We start from the raw sequence: 27,933 nt of genomic DNA on the forward strand, positions 1-27,933 counted from the left end.
TATACTCATGCATATTTCCTAGATATATCCTTGCAATTTTCCTAGATATATTCATGCATTTTTCCTAAAGATATCCATGCATTTGTCCTAGATATATCCATGCATTTTTCCTAGAGACATCCATGCATTTGTCCTAGATATACTCATGCATATTTCCTAGATATATCCTTGCATTTTTCCTAGAGATATCCATGCATTTTTTCTAGAGATATCTATGCAATTTTCCTAGAAACATCCATGCATTTTTCCTAGAGATATCAGTGCATTTTTTTCTAGAAACATCCATAATTTTTTTTTGAGATATCCATGCATTTTTCCAAAATACATCCATGCATTGTTCCTTGTTCCTTGAGATATCAACACATTTTTCAAGAAGACAATGCAAAAGCACATGCTGCACTCATTACAGAGTAATCGTTGCAGAAAAAGAGGGTATTAGTGTGAGTATGAGTACTGCACTGACCTGAAGTCCTGACATAAGGACTTCAAATTCCACAAACAGAGAATTTGTGGAGGTTTTCGAAAAAATAAATGTGTCAACGATGACCTTGTACTGCTGTGGACCTTAAGGCATATTCACAGGAAAAGTGAGGAAAGCTTAAAAATCAGAAAAGCTAAAATCGGTGGACATTTTCCTAGAAACTCTTACTCAACTTGTAGGTCCATGGCACTGACCTGCCAGAAAAAGTCATGGAATAATGTACATGTACATAATGTACATTGATCATGAAGAGTTATAATGGAGAACAGCTTGAAAACAGTTGATAACCACTGTTTAAGTTGGCCATTGGAATTTTTTAAGTTTGAGTGAGATGTTAAATGTATTGGTGCCATATGGATGACAAGTTCCATCTATATTCTTTAATGTACACACTACAAGGCATTAATACCCACAGTAAACAGAGCAGTGGGCGGTAATGATCATGACTGGTGGTGTCTGGCTAAAATTCTCTGGCAGACATCACAACCACATTCAGTGGAGCAGTGAAGCCCAAATCTCTTATATCTCAGAGGTACGTGACATGTTCTTAGGTAAAACGTCATGGGTCACGGCACCAATTTTACCCTATTTTTCATTGGCGCTAAGAGTTTTGCGAGCAATGCCATTGAAAAAACATCAATGGTTCCATAAAGAACCATTTATATTAACTTCCTTTCCTTGATCCTAGATCCTAGAGAAGGTTCTATATCCATATACAGTATATACATTTCATTTCTGCCAGTAATCTACACCACACCATGTTCTAGCCTGCGGTTAAATTCCCAATCTGGGTAACTTTTCTGTGCTACACCAATAAGAGTCCATTGGCAAGACTCCTGACACTACTTTGGTCTTGTAAGTCGCTCTGGATAAAAGTGCCTTCTCTGGTTTTGCTCATGATAAATGGAGTGTGTTTGTGTGGTCAAGCAGTGCTGTTGGGTTTTTCACACCATTCAATCTCCTCACTGATTTGGGAATGAGTCCAAAAATCCGAAAAATATCCAGCCAGTAATGACTCAGTGGTCAATGGTCAGAAACATTGCAGAAGGTTTAGAGGTTGATGGACCCACATTGTGCATCAACAGATGGTCTAAAGCTGGGGTGTCCACTTGGTGTCCTGGAGGGTCACACTCCAACACAGTTTGGTGATTTCCCTGCTTGCAAACACCTAGCAAACCTGCTAATTAGTAGAGGAAGCGATTTACTTTAGGTGTGTTTAAACTGGGAAATCACAGATGATGAATCATAGAGAAGAAAGTTGGATACCACTGAGCTACAAGCTTTTCTTTGAGGAAGGAAGGTTCCTGGAACCATTATGAAAATAAGGGTTCTAATAAAGATGACATCAATTGGCCCCCCAGCCACAAATACCTCTTAGTTTGACTCAATCCCAAGGAATTAACCCAAGTTTTTAGGGCCTAAAGGTCCAGTTTGATAACCAGTGCTTCATCTACAAACATGGCCAATTTTAGAACTTGTATTATTGTTATTTATATCCTTGTACAGTCCAGTAAATCGGTTCCCTCAGTAAATCATAACTTATAACATATTTTTAGGACTATAAAGCACATCAGATTATAAGGCGCATTAAGGGACACTAGTAAGGATGCCTACATTGAAGTGAGCAAGGGTGTCGCCATGTAAACAACAGTATAATTCTATAAAAAGACATTTTCTTTAAAGTCAAATGAGTGCTGAAAGTTAATCTACACAGATTTCTCTCCTGAAAACTGTTTATTTGTCAGATTAAAGCGCTTTCAATTATTCACAGTAAGCTTAGATTTCCAATATTTTGCCTAAGGGTCAGTTTTCAGTGAAGTTTCTCCAGCACTAAGGCGGCTGTGTGCAGCAGCATTAGCGTTAGCCGCTAACCACAGCACTAGACTGAGGAACTCTGAGTGTTACGGTAACACAGGATGCTATCACCTAGCTTTTTGTCCCATTTAGCTTGTTTTAACACGATAAACACACAGAATACAGTCCAATATACTCGCCTGCGTAAAGAGCTAGTGCTGTGCTTAGCGGCTAATGCTAATGCTGCTGCTTCTCCCAGCCTTAGTGCTGGAGAAACTTTACTGAAAACTCATCCTGTATAACGCTGTACTTCAGTGGAGTGGCTTTACTGCTCCTTAATACCTGACTGGTAGAGTGCATACATAAGGCACACTGTCAATTTTTGGGATTTTTTAAAAGGATTTTAAGTGCGCCTTATAGTCTGAAAAATGCGGTAGAAAGTCAGAGTTCAGAGTTCAGCCAAGCTCAGCAGAACTCCAGCGCAAAGAGACTAAATGGCTTTACTCAAGGACCCAATAATGGCAGCTTGCATGGTAGCTACCCTACTCAACTGAACTCTACTTGTCTTTTTTTAGGCAAATTTGATACCTGATACCCAGATATTATTACTTTTTAAGGTTACATTTTTAGAATCTACTCGCTTGTAATTCCAAATGAGCAAAGTAGGGTCTAAAACATTTGGAAATCCTTCAGATTGCAGATTGTTCGAACCATCGAACCTGGAAAACAATCCCTTGAGTGGTTTTCGTTGTTGCTGTGTCATGGTAGTGGTTGGTTCGACTTCATCAGCTACATTTTGAAGTTGGGCTTTGGTAGTAGAAAACCAACCAATTACCAGGTTACGACAAAACGAGTAGAGGCAAGTACAGTTGGGGTTTGTAGGTAAAAAAAAAAGCACCAATGGCACAATTAGTAGTGCAAATATGTGGCCCATGCAGAGGCCTAAACATAGGCTAAGAGTAATGGACAAGGCAAAGGTTGTTGGTTCAAGTCCCACCTTGGTTACTAGAGGTGGGTAATCTACAATTAAAAGCATGTTCAACGCTGTCAAAACGTACCCAGTGCATACCCTGACCGTGACTCATCAGATGTTTTGCTGATGAGTTGATGATCACAGGGTTGTGGGTTTGATGCCCCACTCAATTAATCTACCAACGTTGGGCTCTAGAGCAAGTCCTTCAACTTTGGCTTCCTGAGCTGTAATACAGTATTAAACAGCATTAAAACAATGCAATTAAACGTAATGATAAGCATTACTTTATACTACTTTATTGTGCAGATCAAGTGTTTATTATGGTTATTTCTGGTTTTACTTCATGCTTATTTACAGGATACTGTGACTGTTAATTTCACACGACCTGTACCTGAAGGTGGAGGTGAGAATGCCTTGCTTAAATGAACATTCGCCAAATCGCTGTTTTGCAATGCGCTGTAAGAATTTATTCTGAAAGCTGTCTAGACTTGCAATCACACTGCAACGAATGTGAGACACTTTAGGCTAATGAATATGCAAAGATGTGTAAATGAGCCCCAGATGCATGTGAAATTTTTTTGATAATTTTTTTTAAGTTATATATACTCATTGATAAAAAGAAATAACAATCCCGAATTTGCTGCAAACTTAGTGTGCAGTTGTGTCTCAGGCCACTGGGTCTTACCAAAAGAGGGCGTACATTTGTTTCTTTTACTTCTCTATATAAATGAAAGATTTCAGAGGCAATTTTTTTGTTTTTTGATAGACATTCCTCGATGTTACACTTTTGCCCAGTAGGCAGACTTTAAGACGGGGCACATAAAAAGTTGTGTTGATGAATTGCCTGCCTTATGCCGTGGCATAAAAAGAATTCCCCCTCCCCTAGATTTCTGTAATACCGATATTTTTTTTCCGATTATCAAACTTACTTTAATATCAGACAAAGATAATCTAAATATAAATATGGTAAAATGATAATTTTAATGTTTATTAAAAGAAAAAAAAAATCTATCCAAACAAATCAAGCCCTGTGTGAAAAAAAAAGTATTTACCTAATAACTTGGTTGTGCCACTCTTGGCGGCAACAACTGCAATCAATCTTTACTGATAACTGGCAACGAGTCTTTCACATGTCTGTGGAGGAATTTTGTTCCACTCTTCTTTGCGGAATTGTTTTAATTCAGCCATATTGGAGGGTTTTTCGAGCATGAACATCCCGTTTAAGACCATGCCACAGCATCTCATTCAGACTTTGACTAGGCCACTCCAAAGCCATTCGTCCTTTGGGTCATTGTCCTGTTGCAAAACTCAAGTACACCTCAGCTTGAGGTCACGAACAGATGGGCAGACATTCTCCTTTAGGATTGTCTGGTAAAAATCAGAAGTAGAGCCAGAGCCATTACACTACCACCACCATGTTTTACGTTCAGATTGACGTTCTTTTTTCTGAAACCATGTGTTATATATTAGTTTTATGCCAGATGTAATGGGACACACCTTTCAAAAAGCTGTACTTTTGTCACATCAGTTCAAAGAATATTTACCCATAGTTGTTTAACCACAGTCGTCACCCTCAGTAGTCATATGATAGACAAGAATGACTCAGCAAATATGTGTTAGATAGTTGCTATCTCTATTGGCAGGACCTTCAACTGGTATTTCTCAGCAGGATAATACTCATCCACACACTGCTGGGGTGAAATATTTCCCAGGAACGTCTCAATTATATTGAAACACTACCTAGGCTAAAGTCCTATGGCCAAGTGAGCATTTATAAAATCAGCTGGGACGCCACCTTAAGGAACTTTTAGCCTCCATACCCAAGGGTATCTATCTTATCTATCTCTATCTTATATCCAGGGTAAAGACACCCAATGGGGCACTAGAGCATCCTTCAAAATGTACAGTTTTCCCCAATAGACTTGTAATTACACTGTACTAATATTGTAATAACTTTGTAATAAATAAAAAATAAGTTTTTTTTTTTGTCATACTAATATTGTTCTGAAATTTAATGTCAGACAAAGATAACCTGAGTAAATGTCTTCTCAAACAGACTTTGACCAGACCGCTCAAAAACCTTAATTTAGTTTTTTTTTAAGTCATTTAGAGGTGGACTTGTTTGTGTGCTTTGGATCATTGTCCTGCTGCAGAACCCAAGTACACCTGAGCTTGAGGTCACAAACAGATGGGCGGACCTTCTCCTTCAGGATTGTCTGGTAAACAAAAGCAAAAGCAGCCCCAGACAATAACACTACCACCACCATGTTTAATGTTCATTATGATGTTCAGATGTTTTCTGAAATTATGTGAATTTTGAAGGACAAACACCTTCCAAAAAGTTCCACTTTTGTCACATCAGTCCAAAGAATATTTTCCTAAAGTCGTTTAACCACAGTCGTCACCCTCTGTAGTCATATGAAGGACAAAAGCGTCTCATGGCAGTTCGTCCAACTGGCTTTTCTCAGGAACATCTCAATCAGATTGCAAAACTACCTTGGCCAAGTCAAGTGAGCATTTATAAATCAGCTGGGATGCCACCTTAAGGAACCTATAGCCTCCATGCCCAATGGTATCATCTATCTCATATCTATCTTATATCCAAGGGAAAGGAACCCAATGAGGTACAAGAGCTTCTATAATGGTACAGTTTTTCCCAATAAACTTGTAATTACACTGTAATAATATTGTAATAATATAATAAAAAAAACAAAGTTTCATTTGACTCCAACAACTCATCTTTTTTTTTTTACCACACAAAAATACCCCAGAGAAAAACAACCCAAATCCCTTAACTTCCTCAGCATCAAGTCCCAGAACTTCATTTTGCTGCTTTATAATTGGCTGTTAAAGTAACCCAATCATCCTCAGACTGCGCCACATCCACAGCCTAGGACCGTTAAAACCTTTAGACCTAGCTAAAAACACCCACTCCACTGATCAATTGTCTTCAGCCAGGTTTAATGAGTTGAAGCAGATGCACTGATGCTCGGCTGAAGCAACCTCTGACCCACGACTCGGCCCCTTGGTAGACGAGATCTTCTAAGACCGGACTGTGAAAAACAATGAAGCATTGATTTCTTTGAGCATCGCTGCTGCCTGTGATGCGACCTTGATCATGTCCTGTTGCAGTTTTTTCACAGTCCCAGACTTGGGGGTTTTAGAGCATTTTGGGTTTTTAACTGCTTAGAAACACCTGATACAAGCTAATAACTTACACAATCAAGGCTGAATGAGCATGTTTCTCATCAGTACACTGAAAAAAAATATTTTTTTTATTTCGCAACTTTCTGCATTTGCTTTTTTTTTGAGTAAATTTAATTTCAGTTCAATTTAAGTAACTTAAATTTAATATAGCAGTTACCATAATTCAATTTCTTTGATCGCTTGAGCCGCCATCTTTCCAGTGATTCTCCCATACCTCTGTTTTGAGTGTAGCCCCAACACTTACCCCTAACCTACCCCTCCAGACTAACAAGAATCAGGGCATCCTACCTCTACAGGGGTAGGGCTAAGTGTAGGGCCTTGGGTTGAAATGGGATTGGGCCTTAGTCTCAACCTTAACAAACTAACGAACGACGTGAGTAAAGAACGAGCCAGTTCTGCAAGTGTTTCCCAAAGAGCTTCTCAAAGTGAAAATTAACGAACGAGGTTAAAGAACATCTTTGTTGACTCCTCCCCCAAAACAGCGCACTCAATTGATGCACAAATATCGATTCAACACTGCCAAATATGCAGTATTTATTCACTATTACACCCTAAACATGTAGAAATGTGTTGGGCTTGGGTTGGCTCAGTTGGGTTTAGGTCATTGGATTGTGAAGGCCATGCATCTTTTTGTTTACTAGATAATATGCGTCCGTATGCGTCAATTAATAGTTTTTATGGTTTTAATATTAATCTACAATGTAGAAAATAAATTACATAAAAAAATAAAGGTTACCCAGTAATCTACGAGCGAGTTTACGTAGTACTTTAGTTGCGCACAAGTTTAGGAAACACTCTTTAATTAACGATCAATCTTAAGCAGACGTGGAAAAAGTACTGAAAAAATTTAATTAAGTAAAAGTACCTTTACTTTGCTTAAATTCTGCTCAAGTAAAAGTAAAAGTACCCATCGAAAAATCTACTCAAGTAAAAGTAAAAAAGTACTCAATTTAAAATGTACTTTGAGTAAAAGTTACATGGTTACTTTAAATTATTTGATATAAAAAAGTACAACAAATCATAAATTAAATTGTTTTTAATAAACTATTATTCCACATAATAATTTGGACCTTTCAGGCAGTATTTATTCAAACCAGCCTATAAAATATTTTCAAGAACAAGTGGTATTGGTTTCTATCATAGACTGTATATAAAGATGGACGCCGTGTCGCCGTTCCCATTCATTCAATGAAAATGAAGCCAAAATCTTCCGCCATTTTAGCGATTCAGAGACCAGAGTCTGCGCAGTAGAGACCAGAGGAGGGAGAAAGACTGTGGAGAGCTCCTACTCATTTAAATAACTCCGCCCCTGAGGGCTGCAGAGTGGGCGGAGCGGAGCTGACGGTCTGTTATTGGTCCCGCCCATAACCAGCCCTTTTACAATAACCACACCTTTTTTGAATAGAGCTGAATAACATTTTAAAAAACGAACTCTGTGAGAATATAAAAATTTGACAATTTAAGCAGAGGTTACACTAGCTGCTGCATTTAAATAATGGAGGTAGAATTACAGCATATTAGAAAAAAACGTGATTAAAAGTTGTCTGTTTTGCCATTGAAACCTATGGGGATGGGTGGGGTTATACAGCTTTCTGAAACCGAACAGCAGGGGGCGCCCGATCTGTGGTGGCTTCACTTTTGAGAGACGATGCTCTGTCCAGCTATACACAGTCTATGGTTTCTATGATCCATTTTTTTCTTTACTGTTAAAAAGTTCTGGTCATATAGGTGACTATAAACTGTAATTTTATAGTTTTACAGTTCATTATTATTTTTTAACTTGCCATTGCTATGCTTTAACTGCTATTTACATGTTTTTTTTTTTTACATTTAAGCAGATTGTTTAATGATAAAAACATTTACCATCACATGCTTTCGCAGGTTTGATGTGGAAGTTTTGAAAGCTGACAGCTCTGTCCGGCGGGGACATTTTGCATTGCATGAGGACATCATTGCCTCGTTATTCCACGCACGAGCATCCATGCATTTTTATTCTTTAATAAGAATAAAAGCTTTCGGGAAACCAACCCCAGATTTGTCTCAGTCTTGGCCGCTCCTAGTTTTAGTCTTATGTACTAAAAGTCTTGTTCTTGACTTAGACTCGATCTGTTCTCTAGAGGTCTCGACTACAACTCTAGTAAATATTCAGAAGAAGGTAAAAAAGTTACTTTAATGGTAGATTTCTCATTTTCTTTTCCAGTTTCTTTCATCAAACAATGCTAAAGGCACAGCTGCCATTTTCAAACGCTGCGTAAATGTACAAACGGAAACAAAAGAAATGTTGTGAGCTATTGATCTGACAGCCACGAGATATAGATAACACTCCCCGTGGGAGTCCTCACGGTTGTTAAAGCACACCTGGTGTGACAGATTAAGCTTTAACGTCATACAGCAGCGGGATTTAGATTCTTTACAGTACCTTTGCATTCAGAATTGCTGATCTATTCTCTGTACATTTCAGTTCCTATTGTTTAGATTGAGACTTTTACTTCATTTTTGGGTTTATTCTGAAGTTTCTCCTGTTTTTCCCTAGTGAAAAAAAAGTAGATTAAAGTATACTACTAGCCACATTATTATTAATCAGTATATTTAAAGAGTGATAAAATGGAACAACGTTTGTTTGTACTTATACTTATACTTTAATTACAGTATAAAAATAGTACAAAAGTCTTACTTAAATTGTGTACTTAAAAAGTGTATGTCAGGGCCAGACAAGGAGGAGACTTGTGCAGATACGATAAAAATCTTTTATTAAAAGATTCAGCAGGGGTAGTCAAAACAAGCCAGGTCAATACCAGAGAAACATTGAGCAGGGAAACCATACCATAAACAGGAGACAGTCCAGAGTTCATACACGAGCAGGGAGTATCACAGAGAAGGCAGAAATCCAAATGAGTAACAGTCCAGGTTGTCACTACCCAATCTGGCCCGATTTGTGCCGCGCATGCGCACGCATGCGCACTGCAAACTGAGCGAGATGAGCAGGGGCACAGATCAGGTAGGTAATGCCAAGGTGTACTTCCGCCCACACTGTCGCAAACAGCTCGTACACTGTGGTGTCAAAATTAAGGATTTTAAGTTTTACAGAGCTGTGCAGAGTACATTTTCGTTAAATTCAGCATTCACGCCATCCTCCAACGAAGGAATGGGCAAGGAAAGTGTGTGTGTGTGTGTGTGTGTGCGCGCGTGTGTGTGTGTGTGTGTGTTGAGAGAGATATGGGTTCGCTCTCATGCTTTTTCTGAGAGTAAAATAAACTGATATTTTGATGAATGTGTTGTACCTGTTATTTATAATAATTTGCTGTGTATTTTAAGAATAAAAAGAATTTTTAAATGTGAAGTAATTTACAGACTTGGTATATGTAACAAAAAATAAATAAAAACACCGCAGGCTCACACATTTTAACAGATTATTTTCGATTTTTAATTATTTTAAACACCTATCTGTCTATCTAGAATTCAGAAAACGGAAGTTAAGCTTGATCAGCGATCTCACTGTGCAGTGCGCATGCGCGGCACAAATCGGGCAGGGGGTACAGATCGGGGAGTGACACAGGTCATACACAAAATATCCAATACACGGGCAAGGCAAAAATCAAAGTCGGAAAAACACGGAAAAGGATCATACACGCAAAATAACAATAGGGCAATGGAAACTCTTTGTAATGCAGGGTAGAACCAATACAATTACTCGGCGAGGGGTGAGCGTGTTCTATTTATATTGAGGTTAGTCAATACTCAGGACTTCCTGGAGGTGTCATGCGGTGTACCACGTGATCGGGAGTGTGTGTGATGTCACGGTGAGGTGCGTTCTGGGTATTGTAGTTGGAAGCTTGGAAATCGCAGGTAGAGCTGAGTGAAGGGAACACAGGTGTGCTTTCAGCACCAGACATGACAGTGCACTTAACTGTACACAAATGGAACTATTTTAAATATAAATAAGTAACATTTAAACATATTGCTTTATGTATGTAACCGCATATTTTAAATATGCTTACAGTACAATTATGATACATTTAATGAGTATTACAATATACTGTACTATTGTACACCAGGTATATTAGGAACGTACTAAGAATTGATGTTAAATATATGTGATCTATTTTTATTAGAATACAAATATGCTTCTATGTTCCTGTCTTTTGTAAATAGCACTGTTCTATACTGTTCTACTGTTCTATATATATTTTATATATATATATATATATATATATATATATATATATACTGTACTACAATGTTCCGCGTGTTACAAATTTACTTTTAATTTTTATAAATGTAGTAATTGAATTTACTTTTTTTATATATTTAAGTAAGTACATAAATCTGTTTATTATTTACAGCATACTTAAACATTTCTCATTTTCACCAGGGAATGTAATGCATAAATATATTTTAAAAACATTTTATCAGTGTAGTAATTTAATTTATTTTCTAAAAAGTTACATGAAACATTGTACTTTAAGTGAACTTCTGTAACAGTTGTTTGAAACACACTTCGCTAAAAATGTACAGAAGTATATTTAGAAATAAGTATTGCAGAAGTATACTGAAATACATTTAACTAAAAGGGTACTTCATAGTAGTCTATTTATTTTAAATATAAATATAAGTATGATCAAAGTTTGCTTTTAAATATCTGATGAAAGCATAATATTAATGGACTTTTAATATATTTTAAGGAAGTACATACATATGTTATATATATTTACAGAGTACTTAGACATTTCTCAATATGTTTTAAGTACAATTAAGTCTATATATATATATATATATATATATATATATTTTTTTTTTTTTTTTTTTTTACCTCCTCCTGCCTTCATACCTGCCTTCATTCGTCCCTGGCCAGCAGGTCCTGCCTCCTGCCGCGTTGATGTAAATGCAGGCTCGGTGGCGGGTGGCTGGACGTGTGCCGGGTGAAGATAAAGTGTGTTTCCGCGGGTGACGGGGCGAGCGGCAGCCTGATGGAGGGTCTCGCTGCGGCCGTCCCCCAGGCGGGATTAGCCTGACGCTTTATAACTGTGTGAAAGGAGCAAGACTACGGTCACAGTCATCAGTCAACAGAGCCGGACACAGAGAACTTTTACTGCCGTTTACTGTCCTCCTCACCACTATCCTTCCTTTCTTTCCCTCTTTTCTCTCGTCCTTTCTCCATTCTTCTCCTCCTGTAGCATCCTGTTCTCTTCTCTTATCTTCTGTTATCCTTTCATCTCTTTTTTGCCTTTTAATCTTCTCTACTCTCAAAACTTCTCAAATCTTCTCTTCCCCTCCTTTTCTTTCTTCACCTGTTCTCTTCTTTTCTAATTTTCTCTCATCTGATTCTCTTCTCTTGCAATCGTCCTTTTCTCTCCTTACCTATGTTCTCTTCTATTATCTTCTATCCTTTCATCTCTTTTGTCTTTGACTCTTATCTACTCTTAAAACTTCTCAAATCTTCTCCTCTCCTCCTTTCCTTTTTTTTTACATTTGTTCTCTTCTCTCTCATTTGATTCTCTACTCTAACATTCTTTCCTCTATCTCTCGTCTTTTCTCTATTCTTCTCTTCCTGTACCTTCCTATTTTTTCATTTCCTTCTCTGTCATCCTTTTCTCTCTTTACCTATGTTCTCTTCTCCTATCTTCTGTTATCCTTTCCTCTCTTTTGCCTTTGAATCTTCAAACTTCTCCAAACTTCTCAAATCTTCTCCTCTCCTCCTTTCCTTTCTTCAAGTCTGTTCTCTTTTCTCTCATTTTCTCATTTTCTCTCATCTGATTCTCTCCTCTCCCCTTTGCTCCTTTCATTCTTTCCCCTATCATTCCTCACCACTGTCCTTCCTTTCATTACCTTCTTCTCTCGTTTTTTTTTCTCTATTCTTCTCCTCCTATACCCTCTTATCTTCTCTTCCCTTCCTCTTTCCTTTTCTCTTCTCGTATTATTTCCCCTATTCAACTTCCTTCTTATAGTCTTTCTTTTTTCTCAAGTCTTCTATCATTCCTACCCTTTTATTGTCACCTCTCTTTTCTTATATCATCAATCTTTCCCTCTACTCTTTCCTCCCTCCTCTTTTCTTTATCCTTCACATCCTCTCTCCTCCTGTTTTCTGAACTCTTTACTTCCCTTCTTTTGCTTTTGTCTCATCCCTTCTTTCATTCCTACCATTTTATCGTCACCTCTCTTTTCTTATTTAATCAATCTTTCCCTCTACTCTTTCCTCCCTCCTCTTTTCTTTATCGTCCCCTATCCTCTCTCCTCCTGTCTTCTCACCTCTTTACTTCCCTTCTTTCGCTCATGTCTCTTCCCTTCTTTCTTCCATCCACACCCCTCCTCTCGTTAATCCTTCTATTTCTACCCTGAATGTTCTCCTTTTTCCGCCTTTTCTCTTCTCTCCCCTCTTTTTCTCTTTTCTCCACTATTCTCCTTTCTCTCCACATTTCTCCCCTTCTCTCTCACACCTTCGCTACTTTTCTCCACTCTTCTCTCCTCTTTTCTTCTCTCTTCTCTTCTCCTTCTATATCTACATATTTTGTTTTCTTTATTCTCTCATTCCTCCTTTGAACTTCCTCATTTTCTCTTCTCCCTCTTTACTGTCTTTTCTCCTCTATTCTCCTCTTTTCTCCATGATTTTCCCTAATTTTTCTCTATCCTTCCTTTTTTGTGCTTCTTCCTCAACTATTTCTCTTCATTAAAGCCTCTCATCTATCTATCTTATCTATCTACAGCACCCCCTCTTTATCTCTCCAGAGCTTTTGTCATTGTTATTTCAGCTGGTTCTTCTTTTTCGTCCCATTTCTGTATTATTGTTCCCTTCTTTTTTTGTCACAATGGGGTCCTTTCTGCCGCAGTGCGTGTCCCGCAGCCACACATGTCCTGTACAGTGTGTGTGTGTGTGTGTGTGTGTGTGTGTGTATGCACCCAACTATATGAGGGCATGGGTGTGTATAATGAAAGTACTGTATATGCTGTAGGTATGGGCATGCGAGTTTAACGAGTGTAACAGGAATAGGACTCTCCTTCTTTCTCCTTCTTCTCGTTTTTTTTTCCCTCCCTCCTTCCCTTCCCTTCTTCAGCACCCTGATCTTCAGAGCGCTGCGTGTTTAGAGGAGATAAATGCGAGCTTCCAGGGCAATTTGCATTGCTGAGAAGAGAGAAGAATACACAGCAATTACATGGAGTGGCTGGGTGTAGCATGAGCTCGGAGAGGCTGTAATTTCCTCTTTAGGGTCCTTTTAACGAGGGGTATTTAAACTAATGCAACATGAACAGGCTGCAACAGCACTGATGCTGATCTGATTGAGACGTGGAAGGATGCAGGATGGAATGCTCAGCTTTTTGGATGTTTGGATGTTTTTTTAGAGGCCCTAATCAGGAAGAAGTGTGTTTTCGAGCTTTAGGGATCGTAGCAAAATTTCTGCGCAAAGCAAATAGTGAATACATGTATTAACCCTCTCAATAGTTGACCTTGTGATGCCAAACCAATTGTAAAATATACAGACACATACATATATGTTTTACTATTCATTTGACATCACAAGGTCACATTTTGAGAAGGTCTAATAAATATATTCATTATTTCTTTTGTCCAAAAATTTTGCTACACTCCCTAAAGTACAGCTTTGCTTTTCCGCTGGAGGGGAAATGCAGTGAGAGTGAGAGAAAAAATATTGCTCAATTTTTGATAAACATAATAATAATTATAATGATATGGCATCAACCGGGGCAGAGTAACAAGGCCATACCATATTTTCATTTCGCAACTTTTTTCTTAGACCAGGAAGAAGTAAAATGTTCATAAACATTCCCACATATATTCAGAATGACTACAGTGTTGTCTTTATTTTTGAGAAGCTTAAGTGTGTGTGTGTGTGTCTTGTCTCCCTCTTCTCGGGTCTATCATTTCCCTTTTGTTTCCCTTTTGTTGCCTTTCATTTCCCTTACAAAATGTGTCAGTAAAATATTCATGTGCGTTTGTGATGCGTGTCATTGGGATGCCTGTGCTCCAGACGCGAGTCACGGATATGTGTGTTTTTTGGTTTGTTAATTGTGAGTCACTGGAACAGATCACTGAACTGTGGTTTGGAGTTTAGAGTAAGTATATACAGCTCTGGAAAAAAAATAAGAGACCACTTAAAAGTGATGATCAATTTTACCTAATATAAAACCTCTGGAATATAATCAAGAGGAAGATGGATGATCGCAAGCCATCAAACCAAACTGAACTGCTTGAATTTTTTTGCACCAGGAGTAAAGACATAAAGTTATCCAAAAGCAGTGTGTACGACTGATGGAGAGAGGAGAACATGATGCCAAGATGCATAAAAACTGTGATTATAAACCAGATTTATTCCACCAAATATTGATTTCTGAACTCTTAAAACTTTATGAATTTGAACTTGTTTTCTTTGCATTATTTGATGTTTGAAAGCTCTGCATCTTTTTTGTTATTTCAGACATTTCTCATTTTCTGCAAATAAATGCTCTGAATGACAATATTTTTATTTGGAACTTGGGAGAAATGTAATTCGTAGTTTATAGAATAAAACAACAATTAAGCGAGGGCCGAAGTTCTTTATATGTTGTTCTGGGTTCTGTTGTGACCTCCTGGATGAGTTGTCCATGCCCTTTGGGAATAATTTCGGTCGGCCGGCCACTCCTGGGTAGGTTCACCAGTGTTCCATGTTTTTTAAGGAAAATGCACTAATGGCTTGGGAGAATGCTGCTGCGATGTTTAAAGCACTGCTTTGAACTTGTTTACAGGGTTCTTGCATAATTTTAAACGTCAGGTTTAATGCTGTTTTTAAGACCTTTTTAAGACCTTAATAAATATAATATAAGACCCAAAAATGTAGTCATAATTTCTTTGGTAACTTTAGTTTTTTACCCACTAATTTTAGCTTGCTTGCCGCTAATGTTAGTTTTCTCCCCGGTTACGTTAGCTAGCTCAATGCTAATGTTAGCTAACTTGCCGCTAATGTTAGCTAGCCCTCCGCTAACATCAGTTCTCTCTTTGGTAATGTTAGCTAACTTGCCACTGTAATACCTACAACTAATTTACTGTCAATTTAAGACAATTTAAGACCTTAATTACCCGGATTTTAATTTAAGATATTTTAAGACTTTTTAAGGACCAGCAGAAACCCTGGTTTAGTCTTATTAGTCAATTTTTTCTATTCAATGCACTGATGTTTCTGTATGTATCTGTGTATCTGTTTCTACAGAGGGTGGAACGTGTGAGGTGATCGCAGCTCATCGGTGCTGCAATAAGAACCGTATTGAAGAGCGTTCTCAGACGGTCAAGTGTTCGTGTCTCCCGGGGAAAGTGGCCGGAACGACGCGCAACAAGCCCTCCTGTGTGGACGGTAAGACGTTTCACCATCATGATTATGCTAGTTGACTTAAATATTGACTTTACAAAGTACAAGGGAGGATGAAACAAGTTATTAGGTCTTAGAATATTGAATTTATAATCTCAAAATGAGAAAAATTAGATATTTACAGAGCTGGTGGGTGTTAGACACATTGTCCTCCTTCACCTTCTTCCTGAGGATGCCCAAAGATGCTCAATGGGGTTTAGATCCGGAGACATACTTGCCCAGTCCATCATCTTTTCCCTTAAGCTTCCTCAGCAAAGCAGTTGTCATCTTGAAGATGTTTTTAAGGTCATTATTGTGGGTTGAGAAACTGCTATACGGCCCAGTTTTTAAAGGTAGGGGATCATACTCTGCTTTAGAATATCAGAAATACATGTTGCAATTCATCTCCCCAATTCAAGAAGCACTAATGCAAACTGTTGAACTAACCCAAACTGTTGGACTGTGGGCTTTCTTGTGCATCAGCTTCAGAAGAGGCTACCTTCTAGCACAGAGCCATGCACTGGGCTGGCCTCCCACTTGTTCAAGCTCTGCAGCAATACTGGCAACACTCATATGTCTATTTTTGTAAAGCCAACCATTTGATATTGCACCTGTTATTCTATGCTGGAAAATTGCTTTATGACCTTGGTCATTATGCTGAATCTCAGTTTTAGGGTGTTTCTTACATCCTCAGAGAGTTATTTGCCATGAAGTGACATGTTGAATATTCAGTGGCCAATATTGAGTAGCAAAACACTGGTTGGTTGGATGGTTCATTGGTTTGTTGGTTAGGTAAGTGGTTGACTGGTTTGTTGGTTCATTGGTTAGATAGTCGGTTAGTCAGTTAGCTGGTTGCTTGGTTTGTTGGTTGGTTGGTTGGTTGGTTGGTTAGTTAGATAGTTGGTTGATTGGATGGATGGATGGGTGCATGGATGGATGGATGGGTGGAGTGTTGATTGAGTGTTGTCTCATGAAAAGATATTCTGACACTCAATAAATATGATTTACAAACATGTAAGAGATGTGCTCTCTAGTTTTTTCAGATACTGTATATTCATATAGTCATGAACAGGGTTGGGAATCATCTGTTGATACTTTTCTTTTACAATTTTCTTACAGCGAATAAGTGAAGAGTGAAAAATCGTACAAATTCTCACCCGACACCGACGTCTCTTCAATTCAGTGCCTTAAATAATACCAGTCTTGGGTTTATCTCCTCCAGTGTCATTTTGAAGTGGCTTAACAGCTGACACGTTTTAGCAGAGATATATTTATACAGGAAGCCAGTCTTTTCCTGTCACATAAAGCCCTTAAGTGTGCAGTAAAGTTGCTGATGCAGAAGGAACGCGGCGGTGCAGGTGCGGCGCTCATGCCGCTTCACTCCGCCTGTCACCTTGACGCCATTTTCACACCATTTATTCAAATCTCTGGCAAATGCCAAGGGGCTAGTGTGACCTCCGAATAAAAAAAAACGTTTCGCTTTTTTCGAGTCGACAAAGCAAACAAAACATGTTTATACACACACATCTGAGAGAAAAGAGGGGAGGATGGAAAAGAGCTAGAGCGGTAGAAGAAGTGGAGGGAAGCCTGGAGGGTGGAGGACAAATCAAAGAAAACGACTCGCATAAAGATTCTGTTGAACTTTGAAGCCAACGGTACACAAAGCGGTAATTCAGTCTTCCTCTTGATTTCCTCCGTGTGTGTGTGTGTGTGTGAGTGTGTGTGTGTGTGTATGTGTGTGTGTGTATGAGTGAGCTCGCGAGCGCTGGCTGAATATGAAACGATCACCACCGTGAACGCTCTCTCTGCTCCAGGGCCGCTTGTTTTATAAGGCCGTTCTGAAGAAATGCCGCATTTCTGCTGCCACAACTCCACCGCCTGCATACCAATCGAGGGTCGGCGAGGTTACTCCCACAAATCAATCGGCTTCGAAACGACCCGACAGCCGATTAAAACTCGGTAAAAACTAATCGGTATTGTAATGTAAAGTACTGATTTCCAGTTCTGCTACTTGGAGCTCCTTAGCAATGTGCAGAGGCCCACTGCTGTTGCTGCAGCTCAGCCAATCAGCTCTCTCTCCTCCTGCCCTGCCTCTAAACCCATACATCACCCATGTCCACTGAAGACATTTAAGTTGAATTAAGAAGATTTATATGTTCACTAAAGACATTTGGGTTAACTTAACAGACATTTAGACAACAATAGAATATATATATATATGTATATATATATTGTTTAGAAGGTATTTTGAGGTATTTACTTTAAATTCAACATAGATACTTGTTTTGCTGTAAAAGGAATCTGTATTAGTTTGTAGCTAAAACCTCTTTATTGTACTCTATACAGAATATTACAGTATATATGTTTAAAACACTTTTATTCTCAGGTCTATTTGTTGTCAGTAGGTCTTTATGACACATTTACACAGTTCCACCACCTGAAGGTGATCTCCTGACCTCATCTTCCTTTTTTTGTTTCTTGGGATCTGTGATGGATTTGAGACTCTTCAATTTTCTACGTTCTGATGGATTAAAGCTCCATGAATTTGGGGGTCCGAGCACTGAACTGGGAGTGTTGGGTGTGTGATCCTGTTACATGGCTCTTACCTGAGTGGCTGAGTGGGTGTTGATGGGATGAGTATTAAAGCATGAAGCGGTGTTCACACTTCATGCTCCTGTGCTCCTCTACACTCTGGAGACAGTCTTTCAGAACGCTGCTCTATTGATCAAACCGGGGAACAGTGTGTGTGTGTGTGTGTGTGTGAGAGAGAGAGAGAGAGAAAGAGAGAGAGAGAGAGAGAGAGAGAGAGAGACGAAGAGAGAGAGAGAACAAGGGCTTGGCTGTGGACCAGTAGGTCAAGGGTCGAATCCCTGTTGATTATATCCAGTTATTGAGCATGGTGTTTAACCCCAGCTCACCCACGCCCACTGAATATCTGTGTGTGTGTGTGTGTGTGTGCGTGTGTGTGTGTGTATTTAAGCAAGTTTAGACAGCCTATTTAGAGCAATGTAAAGGCTTTTGGTTCGTTGCCAGATTGGTACCCTTTTCCAAGCTGTGTATGTGTGTCATTCCCAATTTTTCTAGATTTTTCTCGATTTTTTTATGTTGCACACTACTTAGGGAGCCTAATTCTAAGTGAACAAGGGTGTCGCCATCTTTTCCTTACATAACCAGAGTACGGATGCCCACATAGGACAAATACTTCCACCTTAATCTGCCCCGACCCCCTGAGCTACTGGTCAAGGTGCATCTCTGTGCTTCTCTGTGAGCAGGGGTGCAACTACATACTTTTTGAGGTGCAAACATACTATCGCCCCCCCCCCCCCCCCCAAAAAAAATATTTCTAGATGCAGAATATTAGTTATGTTATATAACAACATATCGAACATTTTGAAGGTAGGGGATCATACTCGGCTTAAGAATATTACAATACATGTTGCAATTCAGCTTCCCAATTCAAGAAGCACTCTTGCAACCCAAAATGTTGAACTGTGGGCTTTCTTGTGCATCATCTTCAGAAGAGGATACCTTCTAGCACAGAGCCATGCACTGGGCTGGCCTCCCACTTGTTCAAGCTCTGCAGCAATATTGGCAACACTCATATGTCTATTTATCACAGTATATCATCACAGTTTACTTGGTTAGTTCAGTTACCTTTCTTTTAGAAAAATCCCAGTATATCTTATATATGTTTTAACATCAGCGCTGAAATCCACAAGAACTCAAAAACCCTTAAAAATCCTCCCCAGTACTAGCCCACCGCGCTCTGCAAAACCAGCAAGCTGATTGGTTGTTTCTTCTGAAAGGCGGAACTTCATCCTTGAACTGGCTGCGTGATTCGCATTGAGAGATTTTCCATTCACAGCGGACAGCGGCCTGTCTCCTCACTAATAATACAGCTGAGCTGAGCAAAACCATTCGGGGCTACTGGATAATCATTCGGGGCTAAAGCCTCGGAAGCCCAGGCCAGGCGACGCCCCTGTGTATCATCATACATGAACAAACAGCTCTTACAGAAAATGCCGACTAGAAATAATTTTCCGGCATCGATTTGGCGCCCCCTCTGGTGCAGCGCCCCTATGCGTTGCATACGCTGCATACCCCCTTTTTGCGCCACTGTCTGCGAGCTGTGGCGAGCAGCTGCTCACCGTGGTGGGGATCAGCAATTGAGCGCCACCGAGCCGCCACAAAATCCTTTGAGAGCGGTTGCGAGCGGAAGTTGGCTGTTGACGGGGTGAAAGATAGCAACAAGCATCACGACTCACATTGGGAAAGGAGTACGATAGGACCCTATGTCATTTAGATTCTGCATATTCGGTATATAGAAGTAGATACAGATGCACAGTATGTGCACTTGGCTATTGTACAGGACGTGTGTCCTGAAGCTGTGAGGTCAGTAAGGGACAGTGGACAGCAGGTGTGTGTGTGTGTGTGTGTATGCTGTGTCCTGTCCCACTCTGTGGCCTATATGTGCTCGTCTCGTGCTCTGCAGATACTAATGCTGTCTCTATGAGTAACGATGCTGCTGCTCCAGCCCGACACCAACCCAGGGGAGACACTGCAGGATCCTCCTCCAGCACACTGCTGCTGTCACTGCGCCGCTAACACACACACACACACACACACACAAATATATGCACACAGGCATAAAAACTCTATCTCACTCCTATGCACACACATATACACTCTCTCACTATTTGTTTTTCACTGTCTCTCTATTTTCTCTCTCGTTCTCTGTTTCTCATCTTTTTCTCTCTTCACTTAATTTCCATCTCTTCTCTCATTTCTCTATCTCTCTCTCTCCCTCTTTCTATTTGTCTCTATCTCTAGCTGGTCTATTTCTCTTTCTTCTCTCTCTTACTCTATCTGTTTCTCTCTTATTTCTCTCTTATTCTCTTATTTTTCTCAGTCTGTCTCGTACTTTGTTTTTCTCATTTATTTCTCTCTTGCCCATTGCCCTAATTCTCTCTTACTTGTCTTTTTTTCTCATTCTCCCTTAGTTTCTTTTTTGTCATATTTCCTTCACATCTCTCTTTCTCTTTCCCTTCTATTCATTTCTCTGTCATCTCTCTTTTCTCTATCTTTCTCTCTCTTGTCTTTGTTCCTTTCCTTTCTATTTTACTTTTCTCTCCTTTATTCTATATCCTTAATTTATTTCTCCTTCATGTCTCATTATGTCATTTTTCCTCTTCCCCTTCTATCTCCATATCTTAAACCCTCTCATTTTTTTCCTTTCTTTCTTTGACTCTTTTCAATTTTTCTTTCATATTTATCTCTACGTATTTTCTGTCCTTTCTTTCTCATCCTGTTCTTTTCTCCCTTTGTCTTCTTTATTTCTCTTTTATTTCTTTCTGTCTCTCTTTCTCTGTCCTCTTTCTCTCTTTCATTTTCTATGTTACCTCTCTTTTATCTCCTTTTTGCTTTCATCTCTCTCTCTCTTTCTCTGTGTCTCTCTGTCTCTTTCTCTCTTACTTATTTGTGCCCCCTCAATCCACCCCGTCACTCTCTCTTTTTCTCTTTCTCTCTCTCTGTGTCTCTCTGTCTCTTTCTCTCTTGCATTTCTGCGTCCCCTCGATCTGTTCCCTTTCTCTACCCCACCCCAGTCTCTCTCTCTCTTTTTCTCACTCTCCTTTTTTCTCTCGTGTCTGTCTTTCTCTGTCCTGATTTTCTTTGTTAACTTTCCTTTTTTCTCATGTTTGCTTTCATCTCCCCGTCCCTCTCTCTCTTTCTCTTATTCTCTCTCTCTATCTCTCTTTCTCTCACACACTCTTTTTTTCTCTCGTTTACACACAAGCTCTCTCTCTCTATCTCTATCTCTCTTACACACTCAAACATACTGTCCCGCCCTACTAAAAGCTGTCAGTGGCCTTGGATGGAGTTAACACACACACACACACACCTTCACACACACACACACACACACACACACCTTCACGCACACACACACACATACACACACTCTCACAGAGAAGCCAGAGCTGCTATATTTGGAAAGCCCTCGGCCTGCTGTCGCCTGACTTTTCAAAAGTCTTTTAAAGGCAAACTTCCTCCAGCTCTCGCGCTCATTACAGTCCAGATCAGCTCCAAGTGATTACACGGCCTGGCCCGCTCTTACATACTCTCACACACTAACACACGCTCTCACACACTCCCGCTATCAGCCCCATCGCATTTAAATGCATTCAGCCTCTGAATTAGAGCACTAGATGGCTTGTTTTGTGTTTGGAGTTGCGGCTCTTTCTCTCTGTGTCTATGTGTGTGTGTGTGTGTGTGTGTGTGTGTGTGTGTGTGTGTGCGTGTGTGTGTGTGTGTAGCGGTTCAGCAGCCTGTCAGATTACCCCTGCAGGGGAATTGATTATTAGCTTTGACAAGTAGAACTACGTCCCAGTTATGTCAGGGCCAACAAGAGTCTTAGTGAGGAACATCGCTTTCAACAAGTCAAACAGTGAGGCTCACACACACTTACACACACACACACAAACACACACACACACTCACACACACACGTTAAGACAGAAGGACCATCTCTCACAGCGTTAGATTAAAAACACCATCATTACACAGCCCGTTTCCTGCCGAGAGGTCGTAGAGATGCAGGATCTGCAGCAGCACTCCTTTCCTAATCATACCTCTCTGTTCCTACAGGAAGTGAAGCGTTTCCCACTGACAACAAGCTTCTAGACTGTAACTATGTGGGTGGTTGCCGTTGTCTTCCCGGGTGGTTGCTCTGGTGTTGCTAAATGGCTGCTGTGGTGTCTCTGGTGGTTGATATGGCATTAATAAGGAGTTTTCTCTGGCATTGCTTGATGGTAGCTACTGTAAGTTGTTGATACTGTTACTTATGTGGTTCCGATTATGCTGCTAAGTGGTTGCTAGGTGGTTGATATGGTGTTTATTAGCAGTTGCTATGGTCTTGCTTGGTTGTTCCTTTGTTATCCTAGGTGATTGATGTGATGCTTGTCTTGCTTGTTGGTAGCCTTGTTATCCTAGGTATCCTAGGTTGCTGTGATGCTAAAAAGTGGTTGCTAGATGGTTGCTAAGTGGTTATTGTGGTATCTTTGGTGGTTAATATGGTGTCAATAAGCAATCGCCATTGCTTTGTTTGGTGGTTCCAATGGTATCCCAGGTGGCTTCAGTGATGGTAATAAGTGGTTTCTGGGAGGTTAGTGTGGTGTTGCTTGTGGGTTGCTCTGGTATTGGTAAATGGTTGCTGTGGTATCCCAGGTGGTTGATATGGTGTTAATAAGCAGCCCCCATTGTTTTGCTTAGTGGTTCCAATGGTATCTCAGGTGGTTGGTGATGTTAACAAGCGGTAGCTGGGTGGTTAGTTTGGTGTTGCTTGTGTATTGCTCTGGTGTTGCTAATTGGCTGCTGTGGTGTCTCAGATGGTTGATATGGTGTTAATAATCAGTTTCTCTGGCCGTGCTTGATGGTAGCTACTGTACATTGTTGATATTGTGTCTTATGTGGTTCCAATTATGTTTCTTAGGTGGTTGCTAGGTGGTTGCACAGATGGTTGCTGTTGTATCCTAGGTGGTTAATAAGCAGTTGGTTTTGACTCATTATTACAGGTGGTTTATGTGATGCTTGTCTTGCTTAGTAGTTTCATTGTTTTCCTATGAGGTTGCTTTGATGCTGATAAGTAGTTGCTAGGCCGTTAGTATGGTGTTGCTTGGGAGTTGATTTGGTGTTGGTAAGTGGTTGCTGTGGTATCCCAGGTTTTTGATATGCCGTTAATAAGCAGTTGCTTTGGCCTTTTTGGCCTACTTGATGGTAACTACTGTAAGTTGTTGATTTTGTTCCTCTCGTGGTTCCAATTATTACTAATATAGTTACTAAGTGGTTGCTAGGTGGTTATTATGATGGTTGCTATTGTATACCAGGTGGTTGATATGGTGTTTATAAGCAGTCACCTTTGCCCTGCTTGGTGGTTCCTTGTTATCCCAGGAGGTTGCTGTGATGCTGATAAGTAGTTGCTAGGTCATTAGTGTGGCATTGCTTGGGAGTTGATCTGGTGTTAGTAAGTGGTTGCTGTGGTATCCCAGGTGGTTGATATGGTGTTAATAAGCAGTCGCCATTGTCTTGCTTGGTCATCGAATGGTATCCCAGGTAGTTGATACGGTGTTAATAAACAGTCGCCATTGTCTTGCTTGGTCATTCCAATGGTATCCCAGGTAGTTGATACGGTGTTAATAAACAGTCGCCTTTGTCTTGCTTGGTCATTCCAATGGTATCCCAGGTGGTTGCTGGGTGGTTAATATGGTGTAGCAGATCAAAAGTAGAACTCCACACAGCCAGGGGGAATAATGAACGTAGTACGTGGGCTGTGAGTATTTTAATTATTGTTTTAAACTTTCATAATCATAATCATTCCACGCGCATAATTATATTTGTATATTCAGCTTTGCCGGCCTCGCCGTAATTAAACCATGCAGCAGTTTGTGGATATCATTTCGCTCTTTTTTCCTAGAGTCAGATCCTCCTTTTATATTTATAGAGAGAGAGAGAGAGAGAGAGAGAGAGAGAGAGAGAGAGAGAGAGAGAGAGAAATAAGATTAAACAAATAGGGACAAGAAATAAATAGCGTATTGCGTCCCATGACTTTTGGCATATCGCATGGAAGCTAAATAAAGAACAGTGCACTGGCTTTAGGTATATGTTTGTGGATTCTACTGCATTGAATGTATGTGTGCTGCATGGACAACATTAGCCAGACACTGCCGGTCATGATCATTACAACCCACCTATACTACACCACACTGCACTGCACTGTGCACAGTGGGCTGTTATTTTTTACGCCTTCTATGATTAATTACTGGTACACACAAGACACTGTCGATCAAAGAATATTAAATGTTAAAAACATGCAGGCCAGTGTTCAACCTCACTCACAAGATAACACCTCACAACTTAACCAGACCAGGTGTAGGCATTCCTAAGCTGTCTCCTGATGTCATGTGTCATGTGTCTTATGGAAGAGAGAATTATGTAGAAAGAAAGAAAGAAAGAAAGAAAGAAAGAAAGAAAGAAAGGTAGATGGTTATTATTGTGTTGCTTGGAAGTTGATCTGGTGTTGGTAAGGGGTTTCTGTGGTATCTTAGGTGGTTGCTATTATGTTATTCAGCAATTACCATTATCTTGCTTGGTGGTTCCAATGGTATCAAAGCGAGAAAGGGAGAGAGAGAGAGAGAGAGAGAGAGAGAGAGAGAGAGAGAGAGAGAGAAAGAGATGAAGTGAGAGAGGGAGAGAAAGAGAGGAAGATAGAGAGCGAGAGAGATAGGGAGAGAGATAGGTAGACTGTTATTATTGTGTTGCTTGGAAGTTGATCTGGTGTTAGTAAGGGGTTGCTGTGCTATCTTAGGTGGTTGCTATGATGTTATTCAGCAGTTACCATTGCCTTGCTTGGTGGTTCCAATGGTATCCCAGTGAAAAAGGGGAAGAGAGAGAGAGAAAGAGAGAAAAATAGAGAGACTGGGACAGGAAAGTAGATGGTTATTATGGTGTTGCTTTGAAGTTGATCTGGTGTTGGTAAGTGGTTGCTGTGGTATCTTAGGTGGTTGATATGCTGTTAATAATCAGTTGCCTTTGTCTTGCTTGGTGGTACCAATGGTATCCCAGCAAGAAAAGGAGAGAGAGAGAGAGAGAGAGAGAGAGAGAGGCAGATGGTTATTATGGTGTTGATTGGAAGTTGATTGATCTGGTGTTGGTAAGGGGTTGCTGTGGTATCTTAGGTGGTTGCAATGGTGTTATCAAGCAGTTGCCATTATCTTGCTTGGTGGTTCCAATGGTATCCCAGCGAGAAATGGAAGAGAGAAAGAGAGAGAGAGAAAGAGGGAGAAAAAGAGAGAGAAAGAGAGAAAAAAAAGAGACTAGGAGAGGGAGATAGAGCAAGCGAGAAAGAGAGAGAGAGATGGAGAGATATGTATTTAATCCAGATCTCGGCTGTGTCTCTGTATGCTCTCTGCCAGGCAGCGTATGTGAGTCTATTGAGATGAACATCAAACCAGCCTTACAGGAGGAGGTTGTCAGGGTCTATAATCACATAAACTCATACTGGATACTTTAGAGGGAACCACTGAGCTCAACTCTGAATCTGAGGCATTGAATATGGAGCACCATCAACCGTAAAGCTAGTCAAACTGGTTAAGGTGGTTGACTGGTTTAGCTTTTTGAGCTAATACCCAAGCTAGATAACTAGTGTGACCAAAAGGTAGACCATGCTGATGAACTTGAACTTGCTAGTTTACCACTGAAGAGTATAGGGTTTTTTTTTTCAACAACCATGTCCATCACAGACCAGCTTAGACCATCCAAAACCAGTTACCAGCAACAATCCAGCTAACAGTTCTTGATTAGTAGAACGTTTTCTTAATGTTGCACTTAATGTTCTTAGAATGTTTAACCTGTAAAGTTTTATGGATGGACTTAGAATGTCTTTTTTAAGTTCTGGTAACATTGCTGCAATGTCAAATGTCAGTGTCAATGTTTAATTTTTTTAATTTTGGGAATTCTCCATAGCCTGGAACATTATGTGTATTATGTATAACCATTAATATGTCACACATTTTCGGAACCTTCCAGAAACATTTTTAAAATGTTGTTAAATCAATTGAAAGAATGAAAGAGCAAATAATCGCGAGAGAGAAAAATGAGGTAGAGAGAGCAAAAGAAAGTCAGAAGAGAAAAAGAGCAAAAAGAAAGAAATAAAAGAAAAAAAAGAGAAGAAATAAAGAAAGAGAATCCTCTGAAAGAGTCCTCTGGATATTCTTAGAACGTTTTATTAAGAGTCTTTTTAAAGTTCTGATAACGAAGCTGCAATATCACTTGTGTCAATGTATAAATATATTTTGTTTGGGAATGTCCCTTAGCTGGAAACGTTTTCTGGAACATTATTATTTCAGTAATGTTACAGGCTAAACTTTCTGAAACCTTTTCAAATCATTGTTAAACATTCGTTCGAAGTTCTCTTATAGTTAGCTAGCCTTGCCTTGCCTTGAGCTTTATCACTGTAACCCATACAGTAGGCCCACCCTCTTACAAAGATCCTCACCCTCTTAACTTTGCACTACTCTAATAATATAATAAATGTCAGTTTATAATAGGCCCTACAATAGAGCCATGTGGGACTCCATGCTAAAGATGTTAAATTGGGATTAGTGTAATATTATAGTAGCATTATGATTAAAACAGAGACCAACTACCAGCTACAAGTCATTGATGATTGACAGCTTCTCTCTCTTAGTAACTTCATTAGCATGGCTTTATTAGCATGGCTTTATTAGCATGGCTTTATTAGCATGGGCCGCTGTCCACACACTCTTTCCCCCTCATTCCTCTCAATTAGCATGTAAATTATAGCAAAGTAAAAACTAATATGACCCTGTCGAGTGTAGCGCTCATAATGAGGCTGCTGTCGAATGTAAATAGTTAAATAAATAAATAAGTAAATAAGTAAAAAAACAAGGTGTGGGTGATCAGGGGTCCCGTTAGCAGTCGTTTGCGCCCCTCTGTCACACTAAATGACGCAGATTTGCATATTATTCGGCGCGGACTCCATCAGCATTCAGGCCGCGGGCTCCTTTTTGTTTATTAAGAGGGTTAGATGTTGTGCCAGTGTAATCAAACCAACGAGACACTTGTCATTACGAGCCCATCGGATTGCGCGTTTCGCACTCGTGAAGTGAGTGAGTCTCACGCACAAACACACACACACACACACACTCATTGCAGTCCCTCGGAGTGAAGGCCGAGCTCTGGGTCTGTTTATTAGCAGTGGACGGTTTGACAGCTGGCTGATTGAGAGGCCCACCGCCGTCGCCGGAATAGCTAATAAAGCTCTTCCACTCTGGAATAAGAGAGAGAGATTAATGCGAAACGATGGCTCTCGAGTTGAAGCGAAGGTTCAGACAGCGACCACAAGGTTGGCCCCTTAAGGTTAAGTTCCTAAACCCTGCAGTGCACATACTGTATGCCCACCCTTGAGTTCCTTCCACTTAGAACAATAGCAATACAGTTAACAGTATAATAATTAACAACAATTGCATAGACCCTAAAAGAGCACTGAACACAGCACACGCTGTGTGTGTAAACAGCATGGAGCAGCAGAGACAGTGTTTGTTCATAGCTGTGGTCATTCTAGTTATCTG

At 39.9% G+C, this 27,933-nt stretch overlaps 1 protein-coding gene and 1 long non-coding RNA gene across 4 annotated transcripts in view; one reads left to right on the forward strand and one right to left on the reverse strand.

The window, feature by feature from the left end:
• The window catches only part of LOC125787359 (uncharacterized), a 759,343-nt gene that overhangs the window by 573,085 nt on the left and 158,325 nt on the right, over positions 1–27,933 (reverse strand). The gene's annotated exons all lie outside the window — the stretch shown is intronic.
• Positions 1–27,933, forward strand: part of tafa1 (TAFA chemokine like family member 1) — a 300,571-nt gene that overhangs the window by 243,249 nt on the left and 29,389 nt on the right. For all 3 annotated transcript variants that reach the window (XM_022682375.2, XM_022682377.2, XM_049471446.1), the window contains one exon: positions 15,653–15,793. In XM_022682375.2, coding sequence (XP_022538096.1) covers positions 15,653–15,793 — 141 coding nt within the window. The remainder of the gene's footprint in view (positions 1–15,652; positions 15,794–27,933) is intronic.

Source organism: Astyanax mexicanus, chromosome 24 (genome assembly GCF_023375975.1).
Source record: "Astyanax mexicanus isolate ESR-SI-001 chromosome 24, AstMex3_surface, whole genome shotgun sequence".
Classification (NCBI taxonomy): Eukaryota; Metazoa; Chordata; class Actinopteri; order Characiformes; family Acestrorhamphidae; genus Astyanax; species Astyanax mexicanus.